This window comes from Mycteria americana, chromosome 7 (genome assembly GCF_035582795.1).
Source record: "Mycteria americana isolate JAX WOST 10 ecotype Jacksonville Zoo and Gardens chromosome 7, USCA_MyAme_1.0, whole genome shotgun sequence".
In the NCBI taxonomy this organism is placed as follows: Eukaryota; Metazoa; Chordata; class Aves; order Ciconiiformes; family Ciconiidae; genus Mycteria; species Mycteria americana.
The window spans coordinates 66,850,291-66,877,356 of NC_134371.1; the positions used below are offsets into that span (position 1 = coordinate 66,850,291).

Consider the following 27,066-nt stretch of genomic DNA (forward strand, 5'->3'; position numbering starts at 1 on the left):
GGAAATGTTTTTCAATTTCCCGGTCCATTTTTTGCTGCTGGCAGTGACACTATCCCTCTTGATTTCATCACTTTAACAGACCTCACTCTGATCATCATCTTCTTTTTGATCTCATTGGGCTGTATCTGATTACTGAAAACAACCAACTTCATGTATTGTAATTTATCCCTTGTAATCCCAGATCTATGTGCTTGATTGTTTTTTTTTCTTTGGTATCACCAATGTCTTTAGTGTGTCCTATTTGAACTCTGTCTTGCAGTTTTGATTTTTACTTGTCAGAGTAGAGTTGCTGTAGAGTTGCTGTAGATTTTTACTTGTCAGAGTAGAGTGTACTGAGGCCAGCTTTGTGGGGACCTTTTTCCATATACTTCTCCAGCGTAAGCTCAGATCATATTGTAATCTTAGCTGGTGGCTTTTATGGTTTTTTGGTAATTGTAGTCAGTGGAGGGTTCGGAGAACATGTTATGTGCTTCTCTTTTCAAGTATTGTTTGTTATGAGAAGTCATCTTATCAGTTCAACAATAAAGCATTTTCAAATGAATACTCTCCCTTCCTCTGTTAGGTCTTAAAAATAATTTTCATTGAATGCGAACTAGTGAGTCTTTTGCTTCCCATTGCTTTAGACAACCTGGAGGCTTCCAGTGCTCTTTGCAGTTTGGTGGCGTTCAAATCGGAACAGGATCATAGCAAAGTTGTTAAGCTGATGTGTGTAAGTTGACTTTTGGAATGGTTTTGTGTTTGGGATCTAGCATAAAAACAAACTATAAGCTCAAACACCTACCTGCTCTCCCATATTTGCATTTAAGTAGGCAACTGCTTCTGTAGTAGAGATGTGCCTACTATGTATACACATGGTTTCTTTCATTGCAGGGCATTGAACCTGTTTCTGTTTTGAGACCCCTTTCCTGTGGCCCCTCACTTCCTTAGTAGGTGAGATAACAAGGAGAGATAAGCATCACTTTTTCTGACAGAAATGTGTGATGTGATTAACATTGTGTATTTATACCAGGTTTTTTTGCTTCTTAACTGTCCAGTAGAAAGAGCTCGGGCAAATGGATTCATGACACTGTTTATCAGGACTAACATATGAAAGGGAGAGAAGAAATTCTGAGGGCATTCAGGGTTTCTGTTGTCTTGTGGGATTGACTGGGAAGTTTGTTGTTACAAAGTGGCAGTGGAATCCAAAGGGAAATGGCCCCCAAGCAGTCTAACGAAAACCTTTGTTTTCCATAAAATATAAATATTAGACCTCTGACAGGTATGTGGAGAAAGTATTAGGAAAGACTTTAAAAAGCAACTAATGACTTTGGGTGACACCTTATTTTCAGCAAATCTTGGGTATATCTCTCTTGCAAATACGATCCCTCCTAAAATAGGAAAATCAAAATCACTGCTCACTTCTGAAGATCTTAATTAAGCTGCAATGTTGTAATGGTACTGGGAAATTATGAGATTTTTTTTTTTTTTTACTGTCTTGTGCTTTACTTATAGGATAATACCAACCTTTTTGAGACCTATGATGTTGAACTTATAAAAAAGAATGGGCAAAGCCTGGGGATAACAATTGTTGGATATGCTGGCACATGTGATGTAGGTGAGTTCTACAGGATTTAGTGAAGTCTAGGACTGAGGCTTCTCAAATACCCTTTATTTACTATGGGGAAAATGGATAGCACTTCTTTGAAACAGCGTAACTTACAAAATCTGTGAAGAAGGTATTTGGAGAACTTGCTGCAAAGTGAAATTCAGCCACAAAAATTGTGAGTTGTAATTAGCTTAAAAAAAATAATTCCCACTTGACTGCTGGACTGTGAATTCTACATGGTTGTGTTGTTGCTGTGCAAGACATTAAACTGTAACAGACAGTTCCTGCACTAACAGACTCTAACACAGTCAGGTTCCTGTCCACACTGTTCCTTATTTTGCCCCTGTGGTATGTAGCACAATTCAGATAGTGCATTTTAAGAAGAATTTCAGAAACAGAGTATCGGACATCCCCAGTTTGCATTAACTTTTGACTGGCATCTTCAGTATGTACAAAATAGCTCAACCAGCAACTTTTGTTTGCTTATTGAATTGTAGGTGTTAGAGTGCAAATGATCAGTCAGATTAACTAGTCCATCCCTCTGCCAGGGAGGAGATGCAGAGACTCTTAGCTGTGTGCAATGTGTATGCCACCTTCACAAGATCATGTACTTGTCTTTGGCAGATGGCTGTTTCAGTGTCTAAACTCTGGGAACAGATTAAAATACCTGTGCTAGGATATGGGGACATGGAATCAGTTGTTTTTTTTTTTTCTAAATCCTCTTTAAATTAGAGCTGTTAACTCGTCTTTCAAATATTGGTTCCATAAATGGTAATGTCTTTAAAATTGACTCAACTGGATATCTGGTTTTACACAAAGGGGTAGTGCTTTTTATCCCTTCCTTGTGGGACTCAAGAAAGTATTCTGGGAATGTGGCGCAGCTGGAGTTGCTCTCCAGCCCTCTTCATTCCCAGGAAATCCTCTTGCATTGCCGGCCAGGAATCCCAGGCCAGTGCGGTGAGCACTGGGAACTGGGTTGGGGAGGAGCACATGTCAGGAAATGGGAAAAGGTGGGTTTGAAGCACCAGTAGAGGGGTTCTGCTGAGCATGGACAAACCATGTTGGGCAGGTGTCTGAGGAAGGTTAGAGTTCAGAAAAGGACGGATGAACTGTCAAGGTTCGCTAGAATTGAAGATCAGCATCTCATATTTTGCGGGAGTTTGTGGAAGGGAAGGGTTATTGTTTCAACTGATGGTTGTGTTTTTTACTGGTTGTTTGTTTTTATTTCCTTGTTCTAATTAGAAGTTAGAATTAATAATCAAACGTCAAACATGACAAAGGACAGCTTTTCTGATTTCCATGTTTCTCTGTTTGTTTTTTTTTCTAAATCCTTTTTCATTAAGATTTAAAGTACTAAATTCTTTAGCTGTAAGATGATTGAAGTCCCGATCAAAGTACTTAAGCACATACTTTACTTTTAGCTTAGGTAGTCCTATTGAAATCAAATGCAGCATGGATTTAATTGATTGTGGTTTAAAGCCTGGGTAAGCACAAGGATGAATCCATGGAGGAGGTGGCCTTTTGTGAGCCATTTTAAGGAAAAAATTTTGAGGTCAGTGTACAGGTGATTGTATCGGTGCTGTTTTTTCCATCAGAGATCCTCAGTTGTTCTGTGTCAGGCTGTGTGAACGGTAACATGCAAATGTTGGTGGTTACAGAATCATAACTTTGTGGACAGAAGTGTGTGAAAAAGGCTATAATGAAAAATCTTAATAAGAAAAGAAACGAATTAGGTTAATGTAGTCACTTGTTTCTTTTCCTCCCCTCCTCCTGCCAACAGAACCTTCAGGGATTTTCGTGAAAAATATAATACCTGGTAGTGCTGCTGACCACAATGGCCAAATCCATGTTCATGACAAAATTGTTGCTGTAAGTAAAATAGTCTGCTTATATGTTGTTGTAGAACTAATAGTTCATTAGACATCTCAGGGTTAAAAGAACAACATAGTAAAGACTTTCTAAAGTTAATTAAACCTCCTCTGCTTTGCAGAGGAAATAATTTGGTGGTTCGTATTTGTTTAGGTAGATTTGTAACAGAAATGAGCTTTGGCTTGCTGTGGTTAAAATATTACTTTACATTCAAAGAAGTAGTAAATAGTAGTTAACTATGAAAGAGGCAAGCATTTGGATTAAAATGTTTCAGAGTGGAGAATCTTGGCTTTTGGCATGAAGTAAAGATGAGCAGCATTAGCTTCTGTTTGAATGGAATGGGGTTTGAGGATAGTTAAGATTTTGCAAGATGTGGCACACTGTTTATGGTCCTTAATGACACAGTGTGGATACAATCAAAATGTTAATAGTCACAATTTAGGTTTAGAAACCCAAGCTTTATGTGTAGAAAAATTACAAACCATTGAATAACAGTGAGTTGAATAATAGCCAATTTTGCATTCACAGTACAAGCAGGAATGAATTACAGTCTTTTTGTTTTAAGAGATAATATTTATAGAGATATGATTTTAAATTACTTTTAAAATGTGTGCTATGCAAGACCTTCCAAAGTCAGCTTCTCCTTTATGAGAGCAAGAATTGATACAACCTTGTGCTTTTATCTGCAGCCTTGCAGGAGAAGCCCCTATTGATGCATGATCTAACAGTGAGATGAACAGAGTATTTTGGGTGTAAATTAAAACATCTGAATTAATGTAAGAATTGGGCTGTTCAGAGTGAATTACACAAACAGTTACATGTATAGGCTTGGGGGGGGCATGTTAGAAATCCATGAGAAAACTAACAGTGATAATGAACGAAACAGAGTTCTAGGTTGACTACTCTTGCTGGGAAGCATCATCCACAATACTCCTCAAGCTTTTTTTGTAAGCAAAAAAAAATTGTAGGGGGAGATCAGTGCATACTTACATCAGATTAGTAAATTCTGTTTTGTGGTTGCCCCATGAAGACAGAAGAAATTACTGTTGTGTTTCCTTTTAAAATGCATTTTGAAAATATTATCTAATTAGTGAAATGTAACTGATTTAATGAGATTGTTTTGCAAATACTACTGTCTTGGGTGAATAACCGTATAATTTCTGCACAAAATAATGTGGATGTTGCTTACACTGTATGGTACAGCCTAAGAATGTACTGTGATTACTATTATATGATACGATTTTCTTGTTTTAGGTTGATGGAATTAATATACAGGATTATACCAACCAAGAAGTGGTAGAGGCATTGCGTAACACAGGACAGACTGTTCGCCTTACCTTACTTAGAAGGAAATCTTCTACTATTTCTTCAGAAAGACCTTCAGATAGAGGTAATGCTTCCCCCCCTCCCGCCCCTTTTTCAGTAACTAATGTTATTTTTCACTCAATTTACACTTAACTAATTTAACAATTGGGACTAGATACCACATGATCCTAGATTTTGTGAGGGCACCCTGTAGAAAATTAGATACTTAAGGAGGAATGGAAAGAAACAGAAATGAGGGATTCAGGAAATCCTGTGTAGAGGGAAAAAAAAAAGAAAAAGTAGTTAGTGAGGTGGTGTTACTACTTCATATATTTTGCAGCATATGATTTATTTTTTTTCATCTGTTTTCACAGTGCAGCCAACTGTTCCAACCTTTGTGTCCCCTGGAGCTGTAGGGACTGAAACTAGTGTGGACACTAAGAATGAGGAAAACCAAGAACAGAAGGATAATCTTCAAAATGAAAAGCAGCAGAGTCTACATAAAACAGGTGGATAGGCTATCTTGCAGTGTCTCTTCTCAGTCTTTGGAATTGTCTTTAATCCATTTTCAGTACTGATGGGCTGTCGTGGCTTACTCCATCTTTAGCTTTTGCTCTGTAATGCTTTTTATTCAGGTCCCTCTGAAGTAAAGCTCTGCCTGTTAGATCTATCAACTCTTCCATCCTGCCCTATCCCCAAAATGTAGCACTGTCCACAGGTTTGCTGAGAGTGCATTCTGTGTCATCATGGAGGTCACTGGTGAAGATACTGGATAATATTAGCCCCTGTAGCTCTTGAGCTTCTCTCATAACTGGCTGTCAAGCCACTGGTTAATGCTGTCTTTGATCACAGTGGTCCATCTAGTTTTCAGCCTATTTAGCAGTCATCAAACCCACGCTTCCTCAGTTTCCAAATGAGAATGCTGATGTAAATGGTGTCAAAAGCTTTGGTAAAGTTGAAGTGTATTACACCCTTCATCCACATAACTATTGTGTCAGTCAGATTGGGCGGTTATTTGGCAAATCTATATTAACTGTTCCTGATTTGCCTTCTTATCATTTATGTCTTTGGAAATGCATTCCAAAAGAAAGTATCTCATGATTTCTCCAGGGCTGAAGGTGAGACTGACTGGCCTATAATTCTCTGGATCTTCCTCCTTGCATAAAGTTTGCCCTTTTCCAGTCATTAGTGATCCCCCTTTGATTGCCATGTTTAGTTTTGGGTTTTTTTTTTCTTTTAGATTATAGACAGTGGAGGTGCAGCCCTTTCAGTACTCTGAAATGAATCTCATAAGCTCTACAGAGCTGAATGCCTCCAGCTCACCAATTTCTCTTTCTAGCCCTGGTCCTACTCTGATGACCCGAGGTCTCCTGCCTGCAATCTTCTCCTAACAGAGATCTGTTCATCTTCCTCTGCTGCCAGGGCCCTGAACCAGATTGCTAGGTGAACAGCATCAGCAGATGGAATTCTTGGGAGTTCACATTTACTTCCAGATCCAGTGTTACCTCAGTCATATCTATCTTCTTGCCCTCACAGGTCTTAGACTCCTGCATCTGCAGAGTTTTTTCAAAATACTCTGTTGGTTTCCTGTACATCATCTCTGATGCCCATTTGTTGCCGTTTCTTCTTTTGGCCCTGCAGTAACTTCGTCAGAACTCACCTTCTGAGCTGCTCAACTTGGCCTCCTACAACCTGTGACCTGAGCTGCAGCATCCTCCCTCGGGAGTTTTGACTGAGTAGGGCTTGCTGAAGGACCAGAGGTGCCTACAGCAGCAGGGACAGGGGATCATGTCTTGTGACATGTCTCCATTTGTAGGTCATTTTCCACACAGATGAGAGAGATGCCACTTCCATGAACATCTGTCTCGCCTGTGTGCCACCTGCCATGTAACTGCCTTCCTCCTGTTTGTTTGTCCTGCTTATAGTGCCCTGGTCACTGACATTTCCTGGAGTGCCGGAGAAGTAGGAAGCCTAGCACAAGTTATGTCCACCTCCTGTGAGATTCCCCACTTGGCAATGAACCTCTCCTTGCTGCCTGCTGGTTCCCAGACCCAACTCATTTACCTGTTGGTACTAATACTGTTGCATACTGCTTCCTGCCATGCTGCTGTTGGAAACTAGAGTTCAGTCTCTAGACATGCCATTTCTTGCTTGCTTGTCCTGAGCTTACTAGCTGAACTGGAAATTATTGACTGCACACCTATACAGGCAGATGAGAATCTCTGGTCTGGCATTATAGGCGTAAATAGGCGTAAAGACCTGATAGCTGGAATCAGAAGCTGGACAGGAGTTCAAATTAGGCATGTGTTTTTAACAGCAAAGGCAACTGGCATAGGGGCAGATCACAAAGGCATGGATTGCTTTGGTTTTTGGCTAACTTCTGAAGCAAGGTTGAAGGTCTTTCCAGAAGGCGTGCTTCAATTCCCCTACAGATTTCTGGGCTCTTCTACAGGAACTTTTGGGTGAATTTCTACAGCTTGTGTTAAAGTCAGCATAAATTATCCTTATGCCTTGTAGTTTCTAAGTTATGTAGATGTAATAGAGGATTCTAAATTATGGCTGTCAATGAATAACAATTTTGCTATGATTGTGGAAGATCTGTCAGTATTAAAGACAACCTGGAAACGAGAGAAATGTAGCAGTTCCTATGTTCCATTCTGTTTTACTTTTCTGTCCAAGCCTTGTAACCAGACATCCTTTGTTGTGACTTTTGCACGTTCCCAGAAATAGGAAGCCAAAACAGAGGTGGTTGAGTAGCTGAGATGTGAGGTTATCAAAGCATTGTTTTAGCTGTATGAATGGAAAAGCATATATTGATTTGTAGTTAGAATGGATGAATAACTTAAGGACTTAGCAGTAGGATGTATTTAGGGGCAGAAGAGCCAGGAGGACTTACACTCACTATGAGAGAGGCTAGAAAAGAGCAACGCATGCTGTCCTGTGTCACTTACCCGGTCCTTTTTTACTGTGGAACTTTCTATGCATAAAATACATTCTTTTTCTACTGAGGCGAACAATATCTCTGTAGTCAGTTCCTGACTACTTGAGATTGGGTTATCTTGTGTCACAGGCTGCAGATGTCTGCCCTGATGCAAAGAGAACTTTCTGAGGAATTTGTTACCTAATACCTAGTGCTGTGCAAATATGGTATATCAATGCCAGGATCAGTTTATGCTGGGAACTAAAATTGCTTTTACCTGGCTTGAAGTTAACAAACTCTGTTAGTCTCAAGGTGTGTGACCTAGATATGCCTTCGTGATCCCTGTTCTGCTGATAATCAGCTTGGATCAAACTGTATTTTTGAGCCCTTTTCATAGCAGACCCGAACTGCTTTAATGTGGATCCACTGCCTCTCCACAAATACTCCAAAGACCTTAGTTTCCAAAGGAGTTTATAACCAAATTGTATGTATATGAGTGGCTCCCCTTCAATTCTATCATTGTGCAAATCTCGTAATCCCCTTCCTTGGAGCTCTGCAGAGTATGGTGCAGATGCACCTGGATCTGACAAGGACTTCATTGCCTGGAACGCATAGCTGCTGGTTGGACCCATGCTGATTCCTTGCAGGGGCAGTGTTGTATATCTGCACTGCATTCCCCGGTGCATCGTGTAGCACGTGTACTATGAGATTTCTTTCTTCTCCTATGTATCCAAGCTCCCTTCACCCTGAGAATACAGGATAATGTGTTTGTATGCACAGTGTGTCTTGGGATACCAAAATTTAAACACTGAAGATACTGTTTGCAGTTGGATGCTGCCCTTGATACCATCTAGCAGTGCTGGTCCTCCTTGGCCAGCAGGATAATGCAATGGGTGTGGCTTTGAAACCAAGTAATGAATCGGGAGCATTTAATGCAATGGTAAGCAAGTATCATTGCTTGATTAGCCTGGGGTTTTACGTAGTAAAAAACCACTTTAAGTTACAAGGTTCTGCAAAAGCTTTATGCAACTATAAAATGTGTGTATCTCTGTTAAGAAGTTGAAATACTTAGTTGCAAAGTTTACTCATACTGAAATACGGTGTATAAGATTTCACCTCTGAATAGAATTTAATGGCCAAGTTTAAATTCCAAAGATAGGTGCTTATTTTGGACATGGTGATGGGCACTTCATTATAATGGTGCTAAAGTAAATACTGCTAATTTAAGGCTCTGACTAAACTCTGGAAATGCTTTTAGAAGTTTAATGTAAAAGGTATGTTTTATAAAATACATATTACTTCCCTTTAAGCCCAGTTGTGTGAAATTCTTATTAAATTGTGTTTCCTGGAGAGGCATTAAATAGTAATTCTGGCCAGGCAAAACCGTGCTTAAGCAGTTCTGTTACAAAGGCAACATGGTTTAGGATGCAATGTGCACGAGGCCTGAAACTTTCTGCTAGCAGACTAGAGGCAATTAACTTAACAGCTGCATCTGCAAGACCGCAGACTGGGCAGAACTGCTTTCTTTTGCCTTGCAGCAGTACTCAAAACCCAAAAGATATGATGATGCTAGTCAGGCGCTTAAAGATGTACAAGATGTACACATCCTTGTACAGTACATCTGTGAAACCAGGAGGAAATTGCAAGAAGAAAAGATCCCAGTTTTGAAGATGCCAGCAATTTTGACCAGGAAAGATTATTTTTACAATGCACTCGTGATTTATTCTTGACGCTTGCTAATTAGAAATGAAAAACTGTATGGAAGTGCAGGCAGAAGGGCAGACTAAATATGTTGAAAGTTGTTGCTAATGAAAGCTGTCCCTGCAAAGCATTTTCATTTCTGAGGCCTCGCACATTCCAGAAGACGTGGTACATATCTCAGGTCATGAGAAATCCAGCTGGATGAGACACTAGAAAGAAACTTCTTCTTAGCTGCCATGTGGAAAAAGCTGTTTGGGGAAAAAGGAGCATTTTAAGTGAATTGGGTGACACCATTGGAATTGAATATATTTAATCCAAATCCCTCCAGCTAATGTTTCCACAGTTCTGAGGAAGTTACAGGCAAAGACTTCAAAGTGTGTTTGAAAGAAAAGGGGAAACTTCAAATGGAGACGTGCATCAGCACCTGCTCTAAACAACTCATAGATTTTGGTAATGTGTTTTGGAAGTGACAAAAAAATCTGTATTCAGCAAGCTGAACACAGCTTACAGTTACTGAACTGAACTTTGAGCTTGACCCTAAGATTCATTACTCCTGGTGAACCGTAGAATCTATATTTGGCTGCACAGGGGATTGCAGGTGTTTAGGTCCTGTGTGTTCACACTGTAACTTTGTAATAGCAGAAAAAAAGACTAAAGAATTTCTGTCCCTATGTATTTCTGCAAATAGAAGGAGTTCTGTTTTTGCTACAGTTGGGAAGAAAAGTTAGTGATCAGCCTGTGCTTGATAGCAAGGCTCACGAAGAAGACTTCTCCTTAGAAACTTCAATTAAATTTAAATGGAGGAAAAAATCCTTAACTCACAGCTGAGAATTTTGGGACAATTTGTCTTTTTTTTTTTAAGGAGATAATTTATTTCAGAGAGCACTGTGGTCTGTATTTACAAACCCAAGTTTTTATTCTTGGTGTGGTTTCTTTTTGGTGACAGAAAATAGTTATCTGAACTGCTGGAATCCTTGAATATCTGTATCTCCTTGAGCCTATAGGTTAAAGATGCTCTGGATATTTCCAAGTGAAATCTCAGCTGTTAGGCTCTGAGGAGTGTGGTGTCTCACTGCAGATCAGACAGAATTTGCCTACCTGGCATGACAGAAAGTGAGTGGAAGAGATACAGTGATGGGTTATGTTGTTGTATAAATTAACTTAAATCTTTTGGTTTTAATGAGTGGAAAACTTCAAAGTTATAGAATGATGTAATGAGGATTGTATTGCAAAGCTCATGTTTTATCTCTGCAGTCTACAAAGGTGTTGAAGGCAAAGGCAGCTTGACATCCCATTTGTGTTGGCTTTTGCTGGTAGGTAGGCTCTGAGCTTCTCTTGGTGTCTTCAAAATTCCCCCCTTGAGGTATTTTACTCGCTAGTTTGTGTGCAAAATGTGAGGTCGTGATTTACATTCTAAATTTCAGTACAACACATCAGCAATACTAAGTGGTCTGTGCCTTGTCTAGACATCTGACAAACTATTACAGTCGTTCGGGGGGAAAAATCCAGTTTTAGGTAATTCAGACCCCGGTTGCTGCTGCTGTAGCTGCTAGATGGAATTTGCTTTAGAGCTTGATTCTTACCAGTTAGACATTGCTTCGGCTTGGAACTTTATATGTGCGCTGAGCTTCTGGATGAGGTCAAATGCAGGGCAGCCAGTCATTTTATGCTGTCTAGCTCTGTCAAATTGTCTTACATGAATGTAATACTGCCTTGGTTGCATAAGTAAGAAAGCTGAAAAGATATAAATGTCAAGATAGCCAAGTTCCCACAGAAGACTGGTTTAGAACTGGAGCTTATATTAAAGCTCATGTTACTTACTGGCCTAATTAAACTAGACAAGCCTTTATACCTGCCAAATGTATAAATAAAGTCTGTGACTGCATTGTGCTGATGCAGTCCCTCGATAACAGCAATATCTTGTCAGGTGTTTTACTTATTAAGGGGGTTCATTTTGGTGGGAGATAATGCTTCCCTGGAGTGGCAAGCATTTTTATAGCAACAAATTATGAAGTCGTGTGAAATTTGTTTTGCAGCCTGAAAGAATGATTTATTTACAGTACTATATGGTACAGAACTCGCATCTCATCAATACAAGCATCACCTCTTCTGCTTCTCAGTTGAATAAATCACACGTTAGCAGTAGCTGACATTTTGCATTGTTTTCCTAAAAAACACATTTTTGATTTGCGCTGTTTGATAGACTCAGCTTAATGCACTTTCCTTTTTGGGATTATTCCCTCTAATCTTTTATTTACACTGAATTTTTATTGAAGCACTTAGAGGTAAACGTACTTCTGAATGTACAATATGCTTGTAAATTTAATATTCACTTTCATATTTAGGACGAGTCCCACTCCCTCCAGCACATGAGCTGAAATCCAAGTGGGAAAACCTGCTGGGACCTGAATACGAAGTTATGGTATGTTATCTTTCACTAAACTACATTCATGTATGTTATTTCTTTAAATTACAGATCTGTGAGCTTAGCATTACAGGCTGTTTATAGAACAGGTTAGTGTTTGGAACAGATCAGTAACATCAAATTTTGTTTCCCATAACATCAAGGCTCAAATATAGGAGCGTTATAATGAGTTGTTTTTTCTTTTTTTTTTTTTTTTTTTAATTCTGTTTGTATAGATACTATTGTTATACAGATTCTAGACAGGAACAGTGATTTAAGAAAATCAACTGTCCTTTTAAATCTGCATCATAGCAGCCACTTAAAATATGTGGCATTTTTATGATTTCATTTATGATCTATTTGTTTTATTGTGCACTGGGAAAAAAAGGCTTAGGATAGAGCTCCTGTGTTTCACAAACAATCTTACAATTTTATTAGAAGAATGAAAGAATGATTTTCAAATGTGCTGGGAAAATAGGAAGTAATTCACGGTAGTGTAACTTTGTGGTGCCAGTGTCTGGTAGATATTTCTTCACTTCGTATTAAATAATTGCCAAGCAAAAGATTGTTTTGATGAATCATCATAAGGAGTTGACTGAAATTGTAATTCACTACTGCTTTTCAGTGCTGTGTTAGCTAGTGAGTACAGATAAAAGACTCCAGCCAGTGTTCTTTCCGAAGACTTAAAAAATTCTCACCACCACCAAGAAAATGCCCTGTTTGTCTTTGCAATGCTTGTCCAGTTGATTTAGAGACACTTGGAGTAGCCATCGTTCCAGTCACTCGCTGGAAGATTTAAAGTAGCTTTAAGAATTGCCTTGAGAAACTCACTTCTCTTCTTTCCATTAGCACTCCTTTAAGATCTGAAGTTCATGTAAGATTATGTACATGATGCAATAAATCTGTTTGGCTGCCCACTTCAGTTGCTTGGTATTCCCATCCTTACATTTCAAGAGTCTGATATTACTTCCCTTAGCACTATCACACTTCCCACAGAGGACGAAAATCTGCTTAGTTCGTGAAACCGTCCATTTCTAATTCTTCTTTAGCTGCCGCCAGTAAAATGTCAGGAGTGAAAATGTTAACGGTTGGTCCTTTTCAATAATAGAAGGAAACTGTTGTGGCACCCCATTTTGAAAGTCATTTTTTCGTTCTTCCAGTTCTTGTTATCTGTACCTACCTCTAGTCTTGCTTGGCTGCGTTCAATAACAATGTTTAGTTTGATTTCAGCTTGATAGCGCAGTCCCTGTTTCACGCTATCCTCACTCCTACACTCAGCTCCCAGAAAGTAATCCTGAAGGTGCCTACAGGTTTGAGTATTCTCTCAGAAGCAATTCTCTTCAGAGGAAATAGCCGTTTGAAGAGAGGGTTTGGTGTCACTCATGGCTGCTGTGTTGCCGATCCTTTGTCGTACCAATGGAAGGAGCTGAGATCCTGCTGAAACTGAGAGAGACCCTGGAAGTCTCTACAGGGATGTATGACTGTGTGGTATTTGTTGCCAGGTGCCTAAGCGTGAGCAGTCAAGCTGAGGAGTTATCAGTCATAGATTCATTTAGTTACAACTGAACGGACATGAAATGGATTCTGTCTGTTGGGAAAAATACCCTAGGTACTGGAAAACAAGATGCTGGAAGCCCTATTTAAAATTAAGCCAAAAGAAAAAGCTGAGGCTTAGTATTGTTTCATAAATACTTTCTTAAACTAGAAATTTCCAAAGGAGCCTGAAGTTACCTGATTTTTTGCAAGGCTATATATTTTCCAAACATAACAAGTGTAGCAATCCTCCCAAACATATGCAACTTCAGTGTCCCAAACTCCAACCCTGGGCCATAGATCACCACAGATGTCATCTTATTACTTTTAAATTGGAGCAAATAACCTTCTAAGGTTACAGATAAATAAATTATGTTAAGGAAGAACATTACAAGAAAACTGGTGGTGAACATAGTTATTTTATTAATATTAAAAAAATGAAGATATACTGAAGGGATTTCTTGTCACTGTTTTAAATAATCCACTTTGCATTCAAATTTGGTAATTAAACTCATATTTCAAGCCATGTTAGAAACATGCTGCAGAAGATGGTGGTTTAGTCTAGATGTTAGATGGCTCAAGTAATAACTTAAGCTATCGTAGTTTTCAGATTCTGATTGGCAAGTCAGTCTGGGTATTTGTGTCAAACATAATGGCATTTTGTGCTTATACAGGATTACTGAACTTGACTAAAACTGGCACTCGGGCTTCGGCAATAGGATAATATCGGAGTCTGCTAATAGTGCATAATCACCACATTCCTAGTTGTAAATGTTCTGTGTCTGAAAGAGTTTTCTAACATTTGTTTAAAATTATTTTGCATCAATGTGACTTTGTTTAAGTACAGTTTATTTTGCTCATCAGTTTTTTGCCAGAATTCATCATGCCGGTAAAGTCTTTATTGTCCTGCTATTGAAAAATGTTATGATGTGCAATTTTTAGGTTGTGAATGTGGATATGCCCATTACAGATGATTCAGAGCTCCAGAAGTACTCAAAGGTATGACTTACATGATGGTTTCCTTCATGGTATGTGTTGGCAGAGTAATCCTAGAAGGGCATGACACAATTCCAGATTTATGTGTTTCAAAAATTTACTGGCTTTGTGGCTCTATCTTACTTTTCCAGAAAAAGGCTGCCAATATTCTGCTATTCTGCTTATCTTCTGAACTGGTCCAATACCTTTTCATAGCATGGGCAAATGAGCCTTTTAACACCACCACCACCCCACCTCCACCCCCCAACAAAACAAACAAACAAACAAAACCCCAAACCATGCATATAAGCCTCAAGTTTTGGGGTACTTAATTGCATTGAAATTCGGTTGTTGAAAGCCACTACAGAATGGAGCAGAGGTTGAAACTCTGCTGAACAATGTCATTGTCCTGCAGAGGAGTTTACCATAGTGATCTCGGCTCAGGGAGAGGGAGGTCCATTTAATCAAAATGGTCAGAGCTGAAATTAATTTCAGTCTTCCAAGACTTTTGAGAGATTTTCAAGATACGTATGTTAATATTGTGCAAAAGAGGTTTGTAGAAATGATGCATTTATATACTTGTGGGATGTCTCAGTAAAGAAAGGCCATAAATTCATAATCAGACATGGGTGTGAGGGAATGTTGACGATCAATGGATTGCTCCTTTTACTTGAATATCCAGAATTAATTGTGAACCAGAAGGACAGTCAGTGTTTCAACTTAAGTAATAAAAAGCCAGAAGATGGCCAAACTGAAGGAGCAGATACTGCTGATCATCTCTTCTTCCCAGGTTGCCGTGATTTCTGCTGTCTTGTCTGGATAGTGTATCAGTTTTATGCTAGTCTTCCTAATATTAGCAGACATAAGACACTAATGGTTGGAGGCTCCCTAGAGAAAAATTCCAAATTAAGAAGGCCTAGTGGGAAAAGGCTAACACAAAATCAGTGATTTCACCTCGCAGAAACAAGGATGCCAGTATTATTAGCTATTTGCAGAGGACGCTTCATGGATATTTTTCCTACCTCAAAGTAGTGTAGCTCCTAAAGGAGTAAGACAGCTGATCCTGTGCTGAGTTTTTATGGTGATTATGGAATTTCTTTCAGTTTTGTTGAAAACTCACCTTTTGGGTAGGATAGACTTTAGGTGGTACTTTTCTCTGCATTTTTTCCAATATGGTAACGTTATTTAAGAATACAGGTCAAATTGCCTTTTCCCCCAAAGGGCAGATTGGTTTGTTTTTATTTGTGCAAACAATTTGTATAGAGAAATTATGGACACTTGTAATGCAGATGATGTCAGTTTGAAGACTTAATCATCTTACTGTGTGCTTAGTTTAATTTGGTGAGCTACTGAATCCTAAATGTGTTTATATTGCAGTAGATAAAGATATATACATTCTCAGCCATACTTATCTTTTGGCAGCTATTACCCATCCACACTTTGAGATTAGGAGTTGAGCTTGACACATTTGATGGACATCATTATATATCATCAATTGCTTCAGATGGTCCAGCTGCAGCACTTGGTCTTCTGCAACTGGAGGATGAACTTCTGGAGGTAAAAACCAAAACACCCCCCTCCCCCCCCCCCAAAATAGAACTGATAGATTTCCTGTTTGCTTAGCCTTCTTAAAAATGCTGGTATTAAATTCCAGTTTGGCAGCTGTGTGTGCAATAGTAGTATTCAAGAGTTGGTTGCGGAAGCAGATAGAGTAGTGCTTTGGAAGTCACATTCATTTTCTTCACTGTTTCATTCCTCCTTTGTGGACAAAATGTCAAATTCTTGTGACCTCTTATGACTTCATGTTTTGGGTTTTTTTCTGAAATGTTTTAACATGGGTATCGAGTTATAAGGGCAGAGGGAATATTTGTGTTGAATGTATTTGTATCTGTAGTCCTTTAGCTCAGTCTTTTGAGCAATTTGGCATTAGCTTTTGTGGTGGATAATCTTCCTTAATATTTGTCACTCCTAAAAAATTTACAACAGTCTCAGGAATAGTGGTTCCTGTTATGCATTATAACTTGTTTGTTGAGTGTTGAAAGACATTTTTGTGTGTAAGCTAGTACATCAGTTTGGTTAAATATGTATAAAGAGGTATTGGGGCAGCTTTGAAGTTATCGGAATCAGACTAGACCTATTTGCTCAGGAAAAATATTTATTTGATAGTGTTAAAATAATACCTATTTTGTGTGTGTATGTATGTACATCTATCAGTATCTCAGCCTGCAAGTGAAAAGACATTAATTTCCTATTGAATACGTGCTCTTTGTGGAATATTTTGAATTTGAACGCTTTTTTAGTGGATGCAAAGAACATTTCATTGACATCAATGGGAACAGAATTAGGCCTTCTGAAAGATTAATTTGTTAGGTGTACAGCACTCTTGCTTTTACTTGTTGTTCACCCTTTAGCATCAAAAATTCATACTGATATCACTAAGACCTAAAACATTTTCTTCAGTTATTGCTTAATGGAGGAAATAGTGATTCCTGAAGGAAGGGATTAATGGAATGCTGGAAGTGTTGTTTAAATTCCTTGGCCACTAAACAAAAAATTGTATACAAAAAAGCAATAATGCAGCACTGTAGAGTAACTTTAATTGCATATATTTAACAGTTTTACTTATTACTGTGTACTTACAATTAAGTTCACAGATATGTCCAGACCTAGTGAGCATAAATTTTTTTCTACGCTGTAGCTGGAAAAAACCCCCAACAAAATAAAAATGTGCTCCAGGGCTAAAGCTACATATGCCAGGTCTAGCCCAGAGTATGTTTTTGCAGCCAAGTTATAAATCCCCTTAAGTAGGGGTTTGCAATGGAAAAAGTGACAGCCCCGTTCCCCAAACAAGCAGCTCTACCTGGGCCCGATACAGTCGGGATTAAAATGTGATCAGCAAGGAATTTTTTTTAATATATAGTGAGGTTGAATGTTGATTATTTTTAATGATGTGGTTGAATTATGATAGAAAGCATGGGTTGGTTTTGGTTTGGTGTTCCCCCCCAGTTTTAGCTAATTTCATTGTGTTCTTTTTAGGAGTAAATTGCTTCCTTGTGTCCTAGTTTTGTTAAAAAATTCCACTTGCTCCTATTTGATGGCACAACTAACTAGAGTGGTGTGGTGAATGAATGGGGTGTTGGCACCTTGTGTGTTTAGAGGCTGATTTCTGGCAGCTGGAAAAGGAGAAATGGGAGTCCCCAAGTCTGCTTGGGAGTGCGCGGTAGCTCTTCTCCATCAATCACAGTACGCTGAGAAGTGCTGGTAACTTTCCACCACGCTGCTGCTCTCAATGCATTAAAAAATCCTTACGCGTAGATACTTCTGCTTAATAATTAACTAATGGATTAGCCTGATAGCTCAGCAGTTGCTGTAATTCTTACAGAAAAAAACCCATAGCAGTTCGTCTTACTGTGTTGGAGGCCAGTTACACCACTCTGAACTTTTCTCCTTGGCTGGGTTATAGTGGGAGAGGAACTCTGTGTTTCCCAGCAGTATAAGCTATATTTACACTGTAAAAAGCACAAAGGAAAAAGTGGGGAAAAAATAGAGGTGATCAGGAAGAAAATGGTGACTAAAGTGAGATTGCTGTGTAGTCTTGCACAAGATTGAGTGCCTCTAAAGAACAAGGAGATCTGGGAACTATATGGCAGCGCTCTGCCTCAACTACACATGTACAGAGGTGTGTACATGTATGTTGTATATTTACATGCTATATTTTCTAGGATCAAATGTGGGTTCTACATTACATCTACATTAGCATTGCAGTTTGGGTATGGAGTGAAGTATTGAAGAGAATCTTCAGTTATCCCCACTTACTGTGCTTTGGTTCGTGTTGTGAAGTGGACTTGGATGATGTGTACTGGATTCCTAAACCAGTGGTTGCACTCCAGCGACTTTGGACATTTGGTCATGAGAGCAGAAAGAAATCCCTGAAACACAAGAGGTGTTGGGATTGAGTCCATACCACTAATTGGGTTAAACCCTTGCTCTTTTGGGGCTGCACTGCTCGTCAGCTTAATGATGTTCACATCTATGACACTTACTGACGTTTTGCTTTCCTCATATTTTAACGATACTGCTATGGTGCAAATAGATGTATCCTCATGATATGCAGGTTATAAAATACGTAAAAGAGGATGAATCACTGTAGTTTTATTTTCCTGAGGAAGTACAACTGCAGTATTCCATTTTTTAAAGCAGCATTATCATCTATCTTTTTTTTTCTTTTTTTCTTTTTTTTAAGTCTGTGGTTTAAAACATCCCTTAACAATGGCCTTATGGTCGTCTTGTCACTCAGGACCTAAAGATTATGGGGTTGTGAGCTTTGACCCTTGTCAGGGTTTTCTGATTAATTGCTTACTGTGATTGGTTTCTTTTTTACTATATAAACATTCTTGCACGTTTTCTGTAGGATCTATTTTAGTTTCAACCATTTTGTTCATTTTAAACAATTGACAAAGCTGTGCTAGTTCTGACTTCAAGTTTTTGATTAGAGCTCAAAATCTGTGTTTTCTTAAAATATCTTGGAAAATTAAATTTTTTTCTTTTTAAATTCAAACACATAAGCCTAATGCTAAAAAAACACAAAAAAATCCCCTAAAAAAACCCAAAAAAACCAAAACAAACCAAAGAAACAGGTGAGAATGAAATAACAATGCTAGGAGAGATTTAGGCTAGGAGAAGTAGTGAGCAGAAAACAAGTTAGAGGAAGCTGAAGAGAGCAGAGACATGATGTAGCAGTCAGTAGTCACAAGATCTTGCAGATGAAGTTTAAGTCTTACAGTAATGCATGTATACTTCAGAAGAATACCTTAATAAAACTATGCAAGCTTTGTCAGAATCCCTAGGTAAAATTAGACTTTCCCATTCAGCTAGGGAAAAAACATGTATGCAAAAAAATTAATAAAAGACTCTGGTTGATATCCTTTTAATTGTCTTAGCATGGACGTGTGTTTCCCCTTCTCTGTAGGTAAATGGTGTTCAGCTATATGGAAAATCACGCCGTGAGGCAATCACTTTTCTAAAAGAAGTGCCACCCCCATTTACATTGGTTTGCTGTCGGCGACTCTTTGATGATGGCAGTGAGTCTCTTGTGGATGAACCCACTGTGGGAGTTTCCCCTCCAGAACAAAAGGTAGACCTCTCATGTCATTCAGTTGTGTAAAAGGACAGTAATTTTTTGAAAAAGTGCATATATTTCTGAGAAAGTGATTTAGCTTTCTAAAGACAGAGTTTCTGTTTTCCTTTTGCTGTTTCATCCAGACCACTTTTCAGTCTTAAATAACATTTCCTAAAATATATAGTTATATGAGGCAGTTTTGTATTAAATTGTCACATAAAGCTGCCTTTGCCATTCACTTTGGGCTCGTAAAGGACAGCTGGTGTTTCAGTGAAAGATAGTTCATGTTTGCAGCACTGGTACTTTTACTACAGTTTATACAGGTTGGTCATGAGAAACTTCATTGTACTATAAATACAAGGTAGGTAAATCACCGAGCTAGCATGCTGACTACGTACATCCCATTCATCATTCTTACACTTAATAGGTGAGTGAGAGCTCTGAATTATACTAAATCACATCCTTGCCACCATTAGCTGATTACTTCCATGTTCTGAGTAGGTTTTTATAGAACTGGAAAAAAAAGAAACTTAATGTTTCTTTCCATTGCAGAAGCTTTAAAGTCTCAAACTAAAGCTTGACACTTGTAATGGTTGTTCCTATTTATAAAAAGTATTTACACCTTGACTTCTCATCTTTTCTGATATTTTCTGATCTAATTTCCCTTAAGGTGGAGAGTTAAACACGAAATACGGATGTTTGATGGGAGAATAAGGTGTACAGTATTACTCCTTTATGTAAAAGGCCCTTTCTGTTGCAATAGAACGTGTTCCACTCTGTGTTTTGATGTTGCATTTTACTGAACATTTTCGATGTGTGTCCTGTCAGTTGCACATCTTTGCCATAAGGTGATATTGAGTGAACAGAGGTTGCCTTCTCCTTAGAGCAATCTCACAATATTTCTGCTTTCTTTTGTCAAAAGTATCAAGACAGAGTGTGTGGAAGAAAAATGTCTTCTTTCTGCCTCATGGCAGTGCTCTGTGTAATAGGCGTATTTGTCCAAAGAAATGAAGTTAAGTCAGTGTGAAGTTAATGGTACAAGATTTTAACGTTTTTCTTGGGACACCATATATTGATATTTTGTAAAGATTGTAGTGGAAAAATAGCAGTAATGTTAAAACACGCATTTTCAGTTAGATGACAAAAGATGCCTTTTTGGAATATGTATTTATGAAGCTGTCCTTACCCAACAAAATTGGTAACTATACCTCTTTCTTTTATAACTTAGCACAAAAATTGTGAAAGAAACCGCTTTTTCAAATTAGATACTATTTGTATAGTTACAATATAAGAATTTTTTGTTTGCATATTTAATGCCACAAGTATCACATGTGCCTGATCATCTGGTCTTTCTGTTAGCTGTCTGTGGTTAAATCTTTTATGCTAAGATATTTATTTTTCCTTTATGCATCTAATGGGACAGCTGAAGTTCATCAACATGTAACAGGTTAGTAATATTATAACAACTAAATTGACTAATACATGGGTATTTGTATGCCAGGTTGGGCTCCGATGCTCAAAACATGTAGGCATAGTCCCAGCAGAGTATCCAAGGCAGCAAGCTGGAGAAAACTGGATGCATGATGTTCAATGAAGTTGTAATTCCATAAAAGGTCATATTTTAGGGCATGTATGAGCCATTAATAATCAAAATATTGAAGGAATACTGTTTGTAAAGAACTGAAAGAATAGTACTTGAACTAGAGCTTTTATTTTTCAGGTGAAACCCAAGGAAGACATTAATCCTGAGGAGGAAGAAGGGGAATTAGCATTATGGTCTCCTGATGTGAAGGTTATTGAACTGGAGAAAGACAGAAATGGTTTAGGATTCAGCATTTTAGACTATCAGGTATACTTTTCTGTAAAAATACTAAAAATCCCTTTGATCCTTTGTCTGGTATGGTACCTTAAAATGTTTTGTGATGTTGATTACTGGGTAATTGACTTGGCACTTGGGCCTAGAAACTGTGTAGGGAAAAGTAATTTATTTTGAGGCCAGCTCTATAAAGTATAGTGTAGAGCTTGTTCTAAACCAGTCTGATCATCGGACGTGATAAAGTGCAAAATCTTTAATCAAACTCCACCTCATAACTCTGAGTTTAATGGCTAAATGTTGGGGGGACATTGGTTTTTGTTTTATTTTGTTTTAACTTGGAATGACTTTTCAACTATGAGAGTGGCAAGCAAGCTTTCTTAGGTATTGTAACATCATTTCCTATGTACCAAATTTAACGAGTCTTTTGCTTTTTCTCCCCTAACTGCCCCAAATCACCTTTCGTTTATAAATGGAGTATAGACCCGTGCTGGTCTGCAATCTATAGTCCCACTCAAGTCATGGAAAGATTTACTCAGGCTTTGAATCGATCCATGAAAAGTAGAGTTTGCAGAAGTAGCTTTACCAGGACTGTCCTTCACATTTAAAAGGGAACGTCAGGGCTGACAGGTGAATCAGTGTTGCAAACTCAAGTTTTCTGTAAACACATTTGCTTTAATACATTTAATTTATTAGTATAAGAATAGAGATTGAAGAACCTAATTAATAATTTTTCAGTTATGCTTCTCTGCTTAAACTATTAAACCAGTATGCCAGAGATACGGGTAGAATTTTTGGGGCGGGGGCAGGGGAGGAAGTTGACTTTCAGAAGTCATTCATAGCTTAAAACTTGATTTCTCCAAGAAGAACCATTTTGGTTAACTTAATTGTTTAACTTAATTGTTAAACTCCTTAGAAATCAACAGGGAGGTCTTTAGTTGGGGGAAAATTCTACTAAAATTAATGAATCCTTCTTTCAAAAATATTGGCTTCCATTAAATATATAGAAACTCTCAAAATCTGTAGTCAGAATGAAATGTTCTTCATGTTTCTAGTCAGCGTGATATATTTTTAAACCTCTAGCCATCATATTTATAAGGAAATAAAATAGCTGGATCACTCTTCATAATAATATACACATCACATCTGAATACTGCCTAAACATTGTAGTTTAATAAAATGTGTTCAACTGTTGTGCATAAATGTCAAGTGATATAAAATTCACTTTTTGATACAATAAGGCATGAATTGGGAATGAATTAGAATAAAAAAATATTTGAAGTATTATGCAAAACCATTAATTCTATATTTTACCAGTGTGATTTAAGATTACTGAAAATAGATCCTGTTAGTCATTTTCGCTGACACATGTTGGGTTGCAGTGCCAGCTTTACTGTAGAGTTGCTAGGAGTCTTTACAGAGCAGTAATACACAGATTTGCTTTTAAGTTCTCATATAATCAGAATTAATGAAGGCTTTAATAACAGGCTTTTTATTTACTTATTCGCAGATGCAAATACATGAGCAATGTTGTGGTACTTTCAGCTAAATTTAAATACATTCTAATCAATTCTAAATGAGTGGTAAACCACTTAATCTCAGATCTTTATAATTTCAAGATATTTATGTATAAAGTATGCTCTTTTGTTTGGGATTTGCCTCTTAGATCTTTTACACTTTTCATCATCTGCAGATTAATTTTTATATAGAGATATTTGTGACTGTGTGTGTGTTTATGTAAATACATCCATCACGTTCTTGAGTGCAGGGCAAAGAAAATAAATAATTGTCCATGCTAGATTGGCGGCGGGGAAAAAAAAAAAGTATGTGGTTCCTGGGAGACTGTTCAGAATTCTTAAAGCAGATTTGCTGAGAAGCACAAAATTACAGTGAAGTGTTTAATTGTGGCTTAAAGGACCTGGAGACGTAACTCTGTTTTCTGCATTTCTTTCTGCAATTTTACTCTTCTTTAAAAAATGAAAGTGGCTGGTTTTTTGGTTTGGTTTTTTTTTTTTTTTTTTTTTTTTTTGGCACATACTCTTTGTTTTGCAAGAAAAGATTCAAGCCTTATAATGGCAAATGACACTGTGTTATATATCCTCTGTTGATTTTGCTCTTTTTGAGTAATCATATGATTTTAAAAAAAAATTTTTTTTTTTTTTAACGAAGATGGGTATTCACATGGCCTAGCTTCATGGCTCAGTGCATCAGGTGCATCCATGAGAGACCAACCTTTCTAGGCTCCCATCAGTGTTCATGGAAGTAGAGTGGGGAGGAAAATCGTTTTTAAGAGGTGATTCTGAGCAGAAGGCCTATTTGTGGTGCTCGTAATTACACGCATAAGGACTGACTCTCTCTATCCATTACAGAAGTTTAAGGGAACTTTGGCATTACGTACCTAACTTGGAGGTTGGGTATTCTGGGTTTTTAAGATCAAATTGTTTCTGTAGCTGTTGGTTGAAATGGCACTTCAGAAATATTGTTAGGACTTAAGAAAGTTCAGTAGGAATAGTGAAGTAACATTACAAAAAAAAAAACGGAGATGCACAATTTCATCTTACTTTCCCCCCACGTCAAGGTACGATAATATCTTTAACATGCTACTGCAGTACCAGTGTATACCAGCCCATTTCAGTCGCTTCTTGTGAGAGACTGGTGACTTATCTGCAGTCTTTAAGAACCCCTGAAATCCTGCTCATACAGACATGTTCATTTATGACAGTGAGCAATGCCAGGTGTGCTGCAGAAGTGGAAGAATGCGAAGCAATTAGGGACAAGGCTGCTTACGGTGCTGTGGAAGTTTCTTCCTACTGCTTTCCATTCATGTTTAGTATTTGTTTTGAAGTGCGAGGCTTTTTACCTTTCCATCTTAACTTTGATTATAGAATTAGATGTGGTGCTGAATACTCTCATGGTATATAATTTATAGTATTTGTCATTTTGTTTTCTCAAAACTGACTACGTACTTGGTGTAAAGGCTATTATTGTGCCTCAGTTGTCTAAAATGCTGTGCTTCCCAAGTCACGTTCTGAAAAACAGTGTTAATAAAAACTCTTTGTGAGGTAGAATAGGAATCTGAGTAGAAGTACGTAGAAAACTGAATGCTGAGATTGAGAAATTATTACTCTGGTATATTAATTTTTAATGGGCTGTCTTTCTAATAATGTTTCATCTATCAAATAAATGATAAGCGTATCCCAAGTGACTTGCAGGATATTCCCAGAAATGTACAAGCATAATTCCAATGCCTATATATTTTAATGAACTAATTACAAATTAATTATACCAATTATGCATAATCAATAGTATTTTTACTTTGTCCTGTGTTTTCTTTTGTCTGTCTTTAGGGATTTAAATGCTTAAAACAGAGCTGCCTTCTTTTTTTAATAAGGTCCTCTTGGAAGTCCTGTACACATGTTCCTAAAATTTTGGGATACCATTAGAGAAATAGAGTAGACTTAACCTCTTTGCTATAACAGGACTGTATTTATATAGGATACTGTTCAGCTTCCCATGATCAGTATGTATAAAAAAACCTTTTTTCCCCTTTGCTGAATGTCCTAATTTGTAATTATGTGGTAGGAAATCTAAAATCTTTGAGACTGCTGCTCTGCTAGCAAGGTCAATACTTAGCGAGAGGGGAGGTGGATGGGGATCCTGTGTATTCTTGAAACGACGGGTTTCACTGGATTTTTTTTTTCTCCCAGTGTGATGGCTTATTTAAATAAGAAACATTGAAGAGGTCTTAAAATGAAATCTTCCCTGTATTTTTCTATTGTCACCGCTGTGTTGGGATCTTGTCAAAGCTCTTAGGCTAGGCATTGCTTATTCTTGATAATGCTTAGATGAAAAGCCTGCAGAAGGAGAGGCAGCAGCAGCTATGCCGATAGGCTCCGCGTGCGGTGTGCTTTCTTCAGCTGATAACGCATCGTGCTCAGCAGAGACCTGAGGAGCAGCAGTGCATTGCTGGTGATTCTATCTTGAACAGGGACCCTGCCCCCCTTTTGGCCATTAAAAAGGTGTGTTGTTCGGTCTTCTGGCCAACTTCTCTGTGAAGTAATATACTCTACCTCCCTTAATTTCCTTGTAATTTCACTTGGAGAAGTTGCTCTCTTTTTCACCTCTTAACTAACTTTTATGTAGTGTTGCTGGCACAGTTAGCGGCAAGTATGTTTTGATGGTGAATGAGGGACCCAGTACACTGTTTGTAGAGTGCTTTGGGATCATCTGTGATGCAAGGGGCTACAGTAAGTGTGTTTATTGTTCTTTGTCAATAGACATGAAAGTATCTAGTTTAACCTCCTAGCCAGCAAGTCAAGAGCTAAGCCGTTGTTATTGAGACCAATCCTTTTTCTTACAAAGAAGTTAAAACGGAAGAGGGCATGGTATGTCATCAGGTTAAAATAGAGGTGAAATGCTGTATAAAAATGAGAGTGATCCCAGGGTGTTAGAGCAAGAGGAAAGAAAAATCACACAAGATGAAGACTTCTAGAGAAAAAGAAGAGATCACGATAGTACAAAAGGTACTTTGAGTGGCCCTGAAACAGTGTTTACCAAAGACCTGATGCATGCAGAGCAACAGATTCTGTCAGTAATGTTTTACAGAAATATTGGAAAAACCACAGGTAGCTGAATTGCAGATTTCTTGAGGCAGTATTGACCAGAAGGTAACTTGAATGGTCTGATGAGCTTTTATCAAATTAAACAAAAAGCTGAATGGACTTTATGTGGAGCTTAATTTACTGTGCTTTGAAGTCAGAGTATTTTAAAGCAGCTGTTTTAAAGTGTGTGAAACTGGAGCGGGTGAGGATTGGAATAGAGAGGGTTGACATTTTACATAGCTCTTAGGAATGCCTGTGAGATGCTGCTTCTCTCCATCCATGCTTGACAGGTAAGTCCCCAGAGCCCGGGTGCTTTTGCACAGTACCCGGCTGCCCTATAGACCTGTGGGGCTGTAGGAGATCGTGGGCTCCCCTGCTCCAAGCGGTCCTTGCCAACGTGAGTGTAAATATCTACCCATCCATGGAATGAGTAACAGGCATATCAGCACTGTATGAGCTTCGTGTTACGCAGACCTGAAACAGCATGAAGCGTGCCCGCCTTCATCAGTCTGGGTCAGTGCTTAAGGGGTTCTTACTGTAGTCTAGCGATAGGGACTCCACAGCTGCCTTATTCCTGGACTTATCTTCATTATCATTAGCAGTTTTTCTTACTGTTGAAGTATTTTTTTGCTGCACATTCAGCAGGTTATGTTTTGTCCTTCTCTCAGGGAGCATGGGAAACAATTGTTTTCTTTTTTATAACAAAATCACTGCATAGTCATTCACGGCAGGAAGTGAAGCAATTTAAGTGTCTCCAAATATCTTTCCTCTTTTCTTTATGCCCCAAACAAACAGGCTCCAGATGTAGAGTTACAAAAAAGCAAACTGACTACTTATTTGGAGAAGGTGGTATTCAACTAGATTATATATTTTTCTTTTTTGAACTGTTCAACAGTGAGATATGGGCTGGAATGCTTTGACACGTTGCTGGCTAAACGTTTGCCCTCTTGTGATAATTTGAGCTTTGTCTGTCTTGTGATAAGTTTGTTATGAACAAAGAAGCATATTCACATCCTTGTTAAGCACATTTTCACCTGATCATGTGATGGAAACCTGTGGCTTACTGGCAAAAGCTGCACAGCTGTATTAAAAAGCAGTTTTACAATGGCTATCAGCTTGGTACTGGGAAAACTGATAAAGGCAGCTTTTCTCCCATCTCTACAACCCATCCACATTCATTAACATCAAAGTTCTGTGAGCCTCAGTACCAACTGTGTTGGTACTCGTCTCACGGAGGATTT

The 27,066-nt window shown here is 38.2% G+C and overlaps 1 protein-coding gene across 9 annotated transcripts in view; it reads left to right on the top strand.

Moving 5' to 3' along the window:
- PATJ (PATJ crumbs cell polarity complex component) overlaps positions 1 to 27,066 on the top strand; it is a 166,614-nt gene that overhangs the window by 21,000 nt on the left and 118,548 nt on the right. For all 9 annotated transcript variants that reach the window (XR_012776642.1, XM_075508878.1, XM_075508879.1 and 6 more), the window contains 9 exons: positions 1,492 to 1,594; positions 3,366 to 3,454; positions 4,709 to 4,844; positions 5,134 to 5,268; positions 11,726 to 11,802; positions 14,260 to 14,316; positions 15,715 to 15,849; positions 19,262 to 19,426; positions 21,132 to 21,260. Coding sequence is in view for 8 of the 9 variants with exons in the window: in XM_075508878.1 (XP_075364993.1) it covers positions 1,492 to 1,594; positions 3,366 to 3,454; positions 4,709 to 4,844; positions 5,134 to 5,268; positions 11,726 to 11,802; positions 14,260 to 14,316; positions 15,715 to 15,849; positions 19,262 to 19,426; positions 21,132 to 21,260 (1,026 nt within the window). In the remaining variant the exon portion in view is untranslated. The remainder of the gene's footprint in view (positions 1 to 1,491; positions 1,595 to 3,365; positions 3,455 to 4,708; positions 4,845 to 5,133; positions 5,269 to 11,725; positions 11,803 to 14,259; positions 14,317 to 15,714; positions 15,850 to 19,261; positions 19,427 to 21,131; positions 21,261 to 27,066) is intronic.